The sequence below is a fragment of the Zea mays genome, chromosome 6, assembly GCF_902167145.1.
Source record: "Zea mays cultivar B73 chromosome 6, Zm-B73-REFERENCE-NAM-5.0, whole genome shotgun sequence".
Taxonomy (NCBI): domain Eukaryota; kingdom Viridiplantae; phylum Streptophyta; class Magnoliopsida; order Poales; family Poaceae; genus Zea; species Zea mays.
The window spans coordinates 114,165,547-114,177,864 of record NC_050101.1 but is presented as its reverse complement, the minus strand read 5'-3'; the positions used below and the strand labels follow the sequence as shown (position 1 = coordinate 114,177,864).

The window sequence follows — 12,318 nt, the reverse complement described above, 5'->3', positions numbered from 1 at the left end:
TTCGGTCATGATAAGGTTGACTATTCGGTGGCCCTCGATGTCATTGGTTATTTGGAGCCCTTCGGGGCTCCGGACGGCTGGTGTGCCGATGACGTGGTAGAACACGTTGGAGGGCAAGGACTCGCCTCTGGCGGCAGCCTTGGCCAATGCGTCGGCCTCTTCATTCTTGGCCCGGTCGACATGCTGCAAAGTGAATCCCTTGAATTGTCTCTCGAGACTTCGGATGGCCGCGAGGTATTGCATGAGTGCGGGGTCCTTTGCTGCATAGTCTTTCTCGACCTGGCCGGCAACTACCTTGGAGTCTGTTCTAATGATGCAGGTGGTGACCCCAAGGGCCCTCAGCTTGCGGAGACCGAGGATGTCTGCTTCGTATTCTGCTATGTTATTTGTGCATCTATCGGATTCCAGAGCGAAGCTGAGGCGAGCCGCATATCTGTGCTTGACTCCGGTTGGCGAGGTGATGACTGTCGCGGCGCCTGCCCCCGCATGGCACCATGCGCCGTCGCAGTGGATCGTCCAAACTTTCTCTGCGGACGGGTCCGGCTGTGTTATTGGCCCAGTCCAGCCGACGAAGTCTGCCAGGACTTGTGACTTGATGGCTGTCCTGGGCTCGAAATTGATGTGGTAGCCGGAGAGTTCGGTCGCCCACTTGGCAATCCTCACCGATGCTTCCGGGTTTCTGAATAATTCGCCGAGTCCCCTGTCTGAGGTGACCCGGATCTTGAATGCTTCAAAATAATGGCGCAATTTGCGCGAAGACATAACGACTGCGTAGGCAATCTTCTCTAGCTCTGTCATGTTACATTTGGACGGCGTCAGCACTTCAGAGACGTAATAAATTGGGCACTGCCTGATCGCGCCCTCAACTGTCTGCTCCTGCACCAGTGCCGCGCTGACCGCATGCGGCGAAGCCACAACATAGAGCAGCAGAGGTAGTGAAGAGTCGGGGCTTGTAAGGACTGCCAACTCCGACATGTACTGTTTTAATGAGGCGAAGACCGCTGCCTGCTCTGGTCCCCAAGCGAAGTCTTTTGCGCCACGGAGAGTTTTGAGGAAAGGGAGACTTCGCTCAGCGGATCTGGAGATGAATCTGTTGAGGGCGGCCAATCTCCCCGTCAAGCGTTGGACGTCTCTGGCGGACTGCGGAGGCCTCATGTTTATGATGGCTTGAATTTTGGTTGGGTTGGCCTCGATGCCGTGGTGCGATACCAGGTAGCCCAATATTTTGCCTTGGCGAACGCCGAAGACGCACTTTTCCGGGTTTAGGCGGAGTCGTGCGTCTCGCATGTTCGCGAATGTCTCGGCGAGGTCAGTGAGATGGTCCGCCTTGCTCTTGCTGGCGACGACGATGTCGTCCACATATGTGAATATATTTCTGCCAACCTGCCCGTTGAGGACTGTCTTGGTAAGCCTGGAGAAGGTGGACCCGACGTTCTTGAGTCCCTCCGGCATTCTGATAAAGCAATATGTGCCGAAGGGTGTTATAAAGCTGGTGCTAGCCTTGTCTTCCTCCTTCATGTATATCTGGTGGTAACCGGAGAAGCAGTCGAGGAGTGACATGACTTCGCACCCGGCCGCGCTACCGACTATTTTGTCGATCCGCGGCAACGGGAAGTTGTCCTTTGGGCAGGCCTTATTGAGACTGGTGAAGTCAATGCACATTCGCCACTTCCCGCTCTTTTTCTGCACCATCACAACATTGGAGAGCCATGTGGGGTAAGCCACCGGCTCGATGAATTTGGCTTCCAGGAGGCGGTGCACTTCTGCCTTGGCGGCCTATGTCTTCTCGTCGGACATCTTGCGAAGCCGCTGTTTTTTCGGCCTCACCGAAGGGTCGATTCCCAAGCTGTGCTCAATTATAGAACGGCTGACCTCGACCAGATCGAGGGCTGACCAGGCGAAGACATCTTTGTTCTTGGATAGGCAGCAGAGGAGCTTCTCCTCTTCATGCGAAGTGAGGTCTTCGCTGATAGTGACTGTCTGCTTGGGCGTGGCCTGGTCGAGGGGGACAGTCTTGGTCCCATCGTTGCTCTGCAGCTGTGCCTTGTCGTGCTGTTTATCGGTTGGGCTGGCGGGCGCGGGGACCTCGCGCTGGGCCGTGAGGCAGTGCACGTTTCTCTGACCGGGCACGAAGTCCCGCTCTATGTTGCGCGCAGTCTGTTGATTGCCGTAGACCGTAATAACGCCTAACGGACCTGGTATCTTCATACATAGGTACAGTCCGTGAATGGCTGCTTCAAACTTATTAATGGAGCCCCGGCCCATGATGGATTGTATGGATATACCATATCCACAATATCAAAGGTTACTTGCTCACTTCGGGCATTGGGTGCTACACCGAAGGAGAGAGGCAGCTCTATTTTGCCGACAGGAAAGGTGCCCTTGCCGCCGAAGCCATACAACGGGTTGTCCGAAGGCTTGAGCAGGCTGTGGCTTATGCCCATGCGATCGAAGGCGTGGAGGAAGATGATGTCCGCCTGACTACCATTGTCGACTAGGACTTTGTGCAGGTCCCAGCCTGCCACGCTGCAATTGATAACCATGGCGTCACAGTGGGGGGCGCTGCGCAGGTCGACGTCTCGTGCGTCGAAGGTTAGCGGTATGTGGGACCACTTTGTCTTCACGACTGGGCCAGTGACGGCGACGTGGTTGATGTTGCGGTAGTGGTCCCGCTTCTGCCGCTTTGTGTCGAAGTCAGTGCTGGACCCCCAGTTATCATGTGAATGACTCCGCGATATGGCTGATCGGCGAAGTCTTCCTGCTTTGGAGCGTGGGGATGTTTTGATGTTGCTGGTGTGGTGGTGGGGGTGGGGAGGTACGATTTGTACTTCCTGATGGTGTTAGTAAGCGTGGTGAGGTGGATGCGGGGCGGGGGCGTGGATATATGGTGGAGGGGGTTGCTGGTAAGTGTGTGCGACAACTCTGGGGTTGTCGGCTGGTTGCGCCCGTGCCATCCTGTCTCTGGTGGCCTTCGTTTCTGGGCAGTCTTTGGTTTGGTGGGCGCAGTCTTCGCCATGGAAGAGGCAGTAGAATCGGCGCGGCGGCTGCGCACGCCCCCGACCCCTACCGCGAGTTCCATTTCCGCGGCCCTGGGGGGATATTCCTGGCGACGAGGGGCGTCAGCAGCGGGGTGCTGGTTGGCGATGTTGTGCAGTTGCTGTTGATTGCGACCGTCTCGACCGGAGTCTGGCTGCGGAGTCCTCGTCCACGTGCGTCTGGACTGTGGAGCATCTTTTGGCTTCCTTTGGGACTCAACCTTGCGCTGGTGGAGTTCTTCGGATTTGGCGTATTTTTTAAACAGCTGATATAATTCCTGGAGGTTCTTTGGCGGATCTCTGATGCAGTGGCTGTAAAGGACACCGACGCGAAGGCCACTGATAGCGTAGTGGATAGCGATCTGGTCATCGACTGAGGGCAGCTGTGACTTGAGTGTTAAAAATTTGCGGTAATACTCCCGCAGAGTCTCCTTTTCCAGCTGCTTGCAGAGCGAGAGTTCGGCCAAGACGTCGGTGTCTGGGCGGTACCCTTGGTAGTTGAGCAGGAACTTGTCCCGGAGGCTTCTCCAGAAATCAATGGACAGCGGAGGCAACCTGGTGAACCAGGTGAGAGCTGGGCCCTCTAGGGCGATGATGAAAGACTTCGCCATTGTGGCGTCGTCCCCTCCGGAAGATGCAACGGCGACCTGATAACTGATTATGTATTGTGCTGGGTCGGTGCTGCCGTTGTACTTGGGATAGGTCCCTGCCCGGAAGTTAGCTGGCCAAGGCGTCACTTGCAGGTGTGGCGCCAGGGGACTTCGCTCGTCGAGGTAATTGACCCCTTGGAATGGCGCGGCGTGCGGGAAGGTGTGGTCGCGCTGGGGGAAACGCAGGTCTTCCGGTTGTGCGCGTTGTTGCAGGGGTGGCCCATGCTGCAGGCCGAGGTGGCCTTCGCGCGTGTCTTCCAGTTGTGCGCGCTGCTGCAGGGGTGGCCCGTGCTGCAGGCCGAGGTGGCCTTCGCGCTGCATCAGCGCGATCTCCCGCTCGAGGTCCTGGGCCTTCTGCTCTTCGTCGCGTATCATTTGCCGCACTTTGGCTAGTGCGGACACGCGCTGGCGCTTGGCCTCCAGTATCTCTTTCTGCCTCTGGAGATTGCGGTTCTTGAGGCGCAGGGCGCGCAGCTGTAGCTGTTCTTCCGCTGAGACGCCGAGGACTTCACCGTCCTCGGTGAGGTCCGCGCTTTCCAGTGGGGCGAAGCCTGGGGGTGGCTGCGATTGTCCTTCAGGGCCGCAGGTGCGGAGGGTGTCGTCTTCGCAGGTGCGGAGAACGTTGTCTTCAGTGGCCTCTTGGTGGGTGGATTGGGTGAGGGCGAGGGCCTTGCCCTTTCTTGCAGCAAGTAGTGCTGCCTTCGCAGCCTCGTCAGCCTTCGGGTTAGCTTTCTTGGGTGCCATCGCGGGTGGTTTTCTCGTAGCACGAACGGTGGGCGCCAACTGTTGGAACTTGCGCTCAGTTGCAAGGGGATCCAACAAGGGTGAACAGTGGCGTTAACAGGGTTCTCGCGCTAGATGGCAATAGCTCTGTTAATCTGGCCTCTCACGGGCACTGTGCGGGGGTATTTATAGGTATCTGAGTGCCCAGCGTCTTGTGTTAAGGACGCATGTGCCCTCAGACACCTAGGTTATCCCCAGAATATTCCCATAAAGCAGGGTTACAGACTGTAATTACAGGAATGCCTTTACAAATTAGGCCCGTAACACGCAGCGGCCACGCAGGGCCCGTTACAATGGGCCGGATCGCACGTGGGCCTCCGAGCTGGACGAGGCCGCACGGTGGGATGACCTCGTCGCAGGCCTTCGTCGGATGTCGTATCGAGCGAAGGGTGTCCCTGCCCGTTTTATCTCCGTCGGACCAACGACTGCAGCGAAGGCCTCGAGCGAAGGGTGGCGTCTTTGCCTTCGCCCCAACACTAACACATCCAAGTCAGATTTAAATCTAATCAACAGTTCAATTGATGACGAGGGGCATAAGAAGATGGAAGGGACTGGACATCACATATGGGTCTAAGCCTGAAAAATTGTGCTAAAGTTAAGAATGTAAGTCTCACAAATTTAGTATCTTGTGCTTATATAATTAATTTGTTTCAGTACTTGATTGATAGACATTATTGCCTTGACGTGTTAGCTCAGTGACTGTTGCATCGGCTTCCTATTGTGTATTGATTCAATGCCTTGATGTTATTGTTATACTACCATGACAATTTATTTGTAATGTAATATCTCCATTGTTAAGCACGATAACTTTACTATTATTCAAATGATTATAAATAAAGTGTAGACACTTATCTCCATATTTAGTGTATCGACTTATCTCCGTATTTAATGTATTTAATGTTATCACGATATATTTGACGCCGATTGGCCGGTCTTAAAAGGTGCAAAAACTGCTTGGTTGTTGCCTTGCTTGTTCCCTGTAGCGTAGCCTGTGAATAAACAAGGTGAGGGCACTGGTGTATTTTTTCTCGAGGGGCACTGGTGTATGAGTGACAGGTCTCTTTTGTTTGGACAACATTTCTCTCATACATATCGCATATGCATGCAGTAGTGCAGTTTGTTTATCCAACATATAGAATTGTGTTGGTCCTCACAAGAGCCCAGCCCAGAGATGAGTCACGTTGTCCAGATGCTTGAAGCAGTTTAGAATGCATAGCATTAGGTATCCATCTTATCCTAGCATCTTTCTTTCTCGGCACTCCTATTTTTTTAGGAGACTCCTCCTCGGATCATCTCTATATATGCACATAGGATTAGTCACTGCCATATTGCATCGATAATTTCCTAAGTGGAGATACAGAGTAGCAATTTACTCAACTAGGTTTTTTTCTTCAAAATTTCTTTTTGTAACTCGTGTGATTTTGTTTAATCCAACAATATTTTTCAGCCCAATCATAGAAATATATATTGCCCATTCCCTGTTTTATACATAGCTTTAAAATTTGAGCAGCTTTACAATTTGAGCTGAGGATTAATTTGACTTCAGTTCCTGAAACTGTCCACTAAGCAAAATCCGAATTTTGGTTTTAGCATATTTGAGATAGCTCATCCATATCTCTCTTTTTCCCTTAAAAAACTGGAGAGCTTGAAAACCATTAACAGGAAATTGAGAGTATGATAACATGTTAATTCCGTAGCAACGTGTTGACGCCTTTTCGGAGCGCCAAATACTCAAGAAGAACCGGCGGCGGTGCTCTCTGGTCAGGCGCGGACGGTCCGCGGCCTGGGGCCGGACGATCCGCGACCTGACGCAGGGGCTAGGGTTTCCTGCCTGACGGCCGGACGGTCCGCGCCCTGGGGCCGGACGGTCCGCGCGTGTGCAGGGGCGGCGGAAGATCGCCGGCGGCGCCTGGATCTCGCTCCCGGGAGGGACCCCGTCGGGGAGGAGAGATCCTAGGGGTTGTCTAGGCTCGGGCCGGCCAACCTAGACTCCTCTAATCGGCGTAGAGTCGAAGAGAGGCGAAGAATTTGGGGATTGAGAGGCTAAACCTAAACTAGACTAGAACTACTCCTAGGATAAAATGCGAAATAGATGTTGTATTGATTCGATTGATGATTACAAATCGGCCGTATACCTCTCTATTTATAGAGGAGGGGGGCTGGACCCTTTACAAACTAATTTCCGAGCTTTTCCCGTGATTTTAGCTAACAACCGTAACACAAAACTCGGAACCCTAATCTGCTCTGCGCACACGCGGACCGTCCGGCCCCCAGGCGCGGACTGTCCGGACCGCGGACCGTCCGGCCTCAGGGCCGGACCGTCCGCAGGCTCAATTCGGTGCTCAACATATGCCCCCTGCCTTTTGGTGGAGCTGAGCGAACCAAAAGCAACTAACTCGATGTGATCACATCAGTTTTCTTAGGCATCTTGACACTTACTAGGATGACACGCAGTGGCCTTAGTCCCGATGGTTGACTCAACGGACTTGACCCCTTTAGCTTTAATCGAACTGTTAGTCCCAATACCGCCGAGCGCCATACTGGTCCTGACCAATTCGTCACCTTGCTTTCCTAATTTTCTAAGTGTTCTGGCGTAGCTTTGTAGTCGACCAGGTCTTCTCCTTGCGGGTCATCTTCCTCCATGGGTGTTGGTACGTCGTTGCAGGTGTCATGGTGTATTGCGGATGAGTCGGCCTCAGGGGTCGGACGGTCCGCGCCCTGTACGGTTGGTCCGTTCTTTATAGCCGGACTGTCTGCTATACCTGCAAAGAGATGCACAGTTGTTGTTTTATTTTCTATCTTTATGGCCGTTTGATTTTCCTCAACAGCCTTTGGTCTCCATCTCTTTTGTGGTGGCGGATACTGCGGATGTGTGTCATTGAATATTTTTTCCGCCTCCTTCTCCTGATTCTCCTTTGCTCTAAGGCGCTGTAATTTTCGCTTTTGCGATTGTGTCAATCCCGATGGGCACCATCGGGGCATGGAGTATTTTGGATCAGCTATTTTATTGACAGTCGTACTTTCTTTTTTGTTTGTGTCGGCCGATTCACCAAAAATCATCGGCCCTTCGTTATTTTGTTGTACGACGACATCTGTCGTTCCTATTTTAATGATGTCTCCCTTTTTCGTACTGTTGGAGGTTGTAGCTGTATGCCCCCCTGCCGGATTAGTCAGCCTTTGGGGCCGAATTGTTCGGCAATCTTGCTGGGCCTGTGCTCGTGGACCAGATTGAGGGGCTCTCAATCGGTCTTGTACTGGAGGTGTCAACCTATTGAATACAGATGTTTGGGGTGCCCCCCAAGCGGGGTACTGTGGCATCCCAAATGGGTATGGTGGCATGCCCCACATTTGATTTGGGACGTATGGTGGAGGTATGTATGTGTATGAATATGGCATAGGTGGATATGGTGGTGGAGGTGTCCATGCAGGTACATTAGGTCTTAATTGAACATTATGACCTCCCGTCCTTTCCGATTGGTGTGGTGGTCCAATCGGCCTAACCTGCCGTTGCACCTGGGTGGGTAAGTGAGGTCCCTTTGGTGGCCGGTCGCTGGGGCCAGCCTTCTTTTTCACATATTTAGACAATAATTGATCAAAGGTTGGGCTAGATTTTACCAACCGACCAGTTGCCTTGAACGTGTTAGTTTTCCACGTACCTATTTCTGGTCGTCGTGGTTTGAAGGTACGTGGTCGTCGCGGCTTTTCGACGTTGCCGGACTGTCCGCCGGAACGCTTCGGACCGTCCGGTGATGTTACGGACCGTCCGCGCCTAGACACCGGACCGTCCGCGATGCGTAGTATGGGTTCTCGCGCATATCCCCTTGTCTGTGCTTGCCCCCCAGCGCTGGAGTTTGTGATGGTTACCTTCAGTGTCTCCCCTCCATCAGGAGTCTTCTCGGCCATCACTTTCCTGCAAGAAATTTTGTTGTTTCCATCGGCCTCCCGTGCGTTGCCGATGATGACTTCTTTGTCTTTGCCCTTATTGGCTGTGTTGGGCCGAATTAGGACCTTTTTGCCATTAAAGTCGATCACATTCATTGGGAAGGGCTCCGTGTCCTCCTGAAATTTCAATCGTCCCTCGTTAATGGCCGATTGAATTTGTCGTCGGCACACATTACAATCATTAGTGGCATGGGAAATGAGTTGTGCCACTTGCAGTATGCGCGACGCTTTAGTTCGTCGGCAGGTGGAACGATATAATCAATTTTAATGTTACCATTTTTTAGTAATTCATCGAATATCTTATCACATTTGCCGACATTAAATGTAAACTTAACCTCCTCCTGTCGTTCCTTTTGAACTGACTGCAAGGAGGAGCAAGCCGAAGATTTGGCCTGCTCGGGCCAAACTATTTCGGCAGTGTAAACTTTCTTTGGTTCATCGTCCGAACTACTTTGATTGTGTTCTACTATAGGGACATTATGATGAACCGTTCTGACTAGTTCTTTGCTTCGGCTTTCACAAGCCGAAGCTCTCTGATGTAATTGTGCTAGAGTAAAGAACTGGATGCCTTCTAATCTCTCTTTTAAATAATAGCGCAATCCATCAAAGGCTATTCCTGCCAGTTGTTTTTCTGTTAAATGAATTTGAAAGCATCGGTTTCTCGTATCCTGGAATCTCCGGATATAATCACTAACCGATTCATCCTTTTCTTGTTGTAGGGTCACTAAGTCTACTAAATCTAGCTCATAATCACCAGAGAAGAAATGTTCATGAAATTTTTGCTCTAAGTCTCCCCATGACAAAATGGAATTAGGAGGGAGCGTGGCATACCATGTGAATGCAGTCCCTGTTAAGGATAATGAAAATAAACGCACACGGAATGCTTCGGTGTCGGCCAATTCTCCTAATTGTGCTAGGAACTGGCCTATGTGCTCACGCGTGCTCTTTCCTTGGTCACCCAAAAACTTTGCAAACTCGGGTATCCTGGTTCCCTGTGGGTATGGGTGGTGATCAAATCGGCTGTCATAAGGCTTCCGATATGATTGCCCCCCAGGGATCATGCTTACTCCGAGCTTATCTTGGAACGCCCCGGCTATTTCTTCCCTCACTATATCAATGGCAGCCGGTGCAAGACCACCGGCTCTCTGGTCAAACATAGGTGGGGTTGGTTGCATGTTAGTATGTTGTCGTTCCCCCCATTGGTTTGAGCTACGTGGTGCATTTCCATTTGCCCTATATGGCTCATATGTTTGATCGTTTCTTTCCGGCCTTCTAGGTGGGGCCGGAAAGCTTTCCTGGGCTTTAGGTCTTGAATTAATGGGCTGGTGCATTGCATATTGTGACGGGAAGTGTTGCTGGGATGGGTGAGGATTCAAATAACAATCTTCCTCAAAAAGGTCATATGCGGACTGTCCGGACATTGGCCCGGACCGTCCGTAATTATGTGCGGACCGTCCGTCGTTGTATGCGGACCGTCCGACTCAGTAGTTTAAATTCGGTGCCCTATGTGGTGGCTCGGGTGCGTGTCTAGGTAACTCATTAAAAATGGGCCCGGCTGCGGCTGACCCGGACGGTCCGCGCTCGCGGGCGGACGGTCCGGACACGTGTAGATCGGCTGGTTTACTGCCGATTTGCGTTTGCTCAGGGTACGTGTCCATCGGCATCCCATTAGGGGGTTGTGACTGGTCGTGACAACCTCTAACCGATGTATTACGTATATTATCTCCTAATTCAACCTCGTGTGAAGGAAAATTTGCTACACTAGATTTATCAAATGCACGTACTAGTCTCCTACAATCGTTTTGCATAACCCCTATGATATTTTGCATCTGTTCTCGCTGTTCGTCTATGTAAGCTTTAAGAGATTGGAGTTCGTTGGTGCTACTTACATTTGGGGTAATCGTAGTAGGTCGGAGCGAAGCCAGATCTGTCGCCCGTTGCCGAACGACTTTGTTGTTCCTGTCCACTTTGAAGTCAGCCAGGAACTTCGCCTTTGCTTCTTGGATCAGCTGCTCCTAGCGCTCCTCGAACAGGAGCTGTTCTTCAGCCGGCAAGGCTTCCCATGTCGGTGTGATGATATTGCTGGTGGAAACCTCAGAGCTATCCTTTGAACCAGCCATTGAGGGCCGATTTGATAGGTCTATATGTGTTGTCCCCAGCGGAGTCGCCAAAAAGTATGTTGACGCCTTTTCGAAGCGCCAAATACTCAAGAAGAACCGGCGGCGGTGCTCTCTGGTCAGGCGCGGACGGTCCGCGGCCTGGGGCCGGACGGTCCGCGACCTGGCGCAGGGGCTAGGGTTTCCTGCCTGACGGCCGGACGGTCCGCGCTCTGGGGCCGGACGGTCCGCGCGTGTGCAGGGGCGGCGGAAGATCGCCGGCGGCGCCTAGATCTCGCTCTCGGGAGGGACCCCGTCGGGGAGGATAGATCCTAGGGGTTGTATAGGCTTGGGCCGGCCGACCTAGACTCCTCTAATCGGCGTAGAGTCGAAGAGAGGCGAAGAATTTGGGGATTGAGAGGCTAAACCTAAACTAGACTAGAACTACTCCTAGGATAAAATGCGAAATAGATGTTGTATTGATTCGATTGATGATTACAAATCAGCCGTATACCTCTCTATTTATAAAGGAGGGGGGCTGGACCCTTTACAAACTAATTTCCGAGTTTTTACCGTGATTTTAGTTCACCTTTACAGATGTGTATGTAGCACACGGAGCCCAAGAAGAGTTCCATCCATTCATGGAGTCCCGTTTAAACAAACCGAAACAAAAACTGCATGGCAGCCACGTACGTACGGCCGGTACCATCTCCTCTGCTAGTAGTAGTCCGCTCTACTACTCGATGCCGTAGGTCTTCTTGAGCAGGTTGATGAACTCGTCCACCTTTTCCGGCGGGTGAAGGGTCCTGGCCACGCTCTCCCGCTGCGCGCACCGGCGCGCCCACGCCGCCAGCCTGGGCGCGATCTCCGCCACGCTGAAGTCCCCGTACCGCTCGTAGCTGGGGAGCCACGGCACGAAGGGCACGAGCGCCACGTCCACGAACCCGAACGCCTCGCCGCCGAAGAAGGCCTTGTCCCCTAGCTCGCCGTCGAGGTTCCGGACCACCTGCACGATCTCGGCGCGCGCCTGCGCCCGCGCGTCGCCCCTGAGCTTCCACAGCCGCGTGCCGGCCTCGTAGACCTTGTCGGAGTAGGCCGCCCAGAAGCGGGCCTGCGCGCGCGCGTAGGCGGCGTCGGGGAGCAGCCTGGGGGAGGCCTCCGGGAAGGCCTCCTCGAGGTACTCGAGGATGACGAGGGACTCGCAGACGGGGCGGCCGTCGTGGAGGAGCACGGGGATCTTCTTGTGCACCGGGTTGGAGCGGAGGAGGATGTCGCTCTTGGCGCCGCCCAGCAGCTCCTGCTCCGAGTACTCGTAGGCGATGCCCTTCTCCGCCAGCGCGATGCGGCAGCGCTGCCCGAACGGGCTCACCCAGAAGTCCAGCAGCACCAGGCCCTTCTTCGTCTCCCCCGCCATTGCTACCTGCATGCGCTGCGTCTGCACTGCGGAGTGATTGGTGCTATATGGTGTACAGTTATAGATGGCCAAACTGCCGTCCGGCCCGGCACGACACTAGAACTATTAGACACAGCACTACTAGTAATCGTGCTGTGTTGGTACTAGTGTCTAACAAGTGGCGCAGGCACTACACTATAGTGTCTAATCGTGTCGGCACGGTACTGGCACTAGTGCCTAACCAGTGGCTCAGGCACTACACTATAGTGCCTAATCATGCCTTGCCGATATTATACGACACTAATACCTAATAGTGCTCGTGCCAGTCTAGGCGCTATTTCATTTTAGAAACTTAAAAAATATAAAAGATATTTAAGATTATATATATAATTTTAAAACTTGAAAATTTATATCATTAT

General features: G+C 52.8%; 1 protein-coding gene across 1 annotated transcript; it reads right to left on the bottom strand.

Moving 5' to 3' along the window:
• Positions 1 to 10,968: 10,968 nt before the first annotated feature.
• Positions 10,969 to 12,045, bottom strand: LOC541834 (glutathione transferase19). Its single transcript, NM_001111515.2, has one exon. It carries the CDS (start codon positions 11,930 to 11,932, stop codon positions 11,243 to 11,245), a length of 690 nt encoding a protein of 229 aa, NP_001104985.2. The 5' UTR covers positions 11,933 to 12,045; the 3' UTR covers positions 10,969 to 11,242.
• Positions 12,046 to 12,318: the final 273 nt, after the last annotated feature.

What these genes read in the sequence shown, in the direction of transcription:
- LOC541834 (NM_001111515.2), bottom strand. Translation starts at nt 11,932, where the DNA reads ATGCAGGTAGCAATGGCGGGGGAGACGAAGAAGGGCCTGGTGCTGCTG.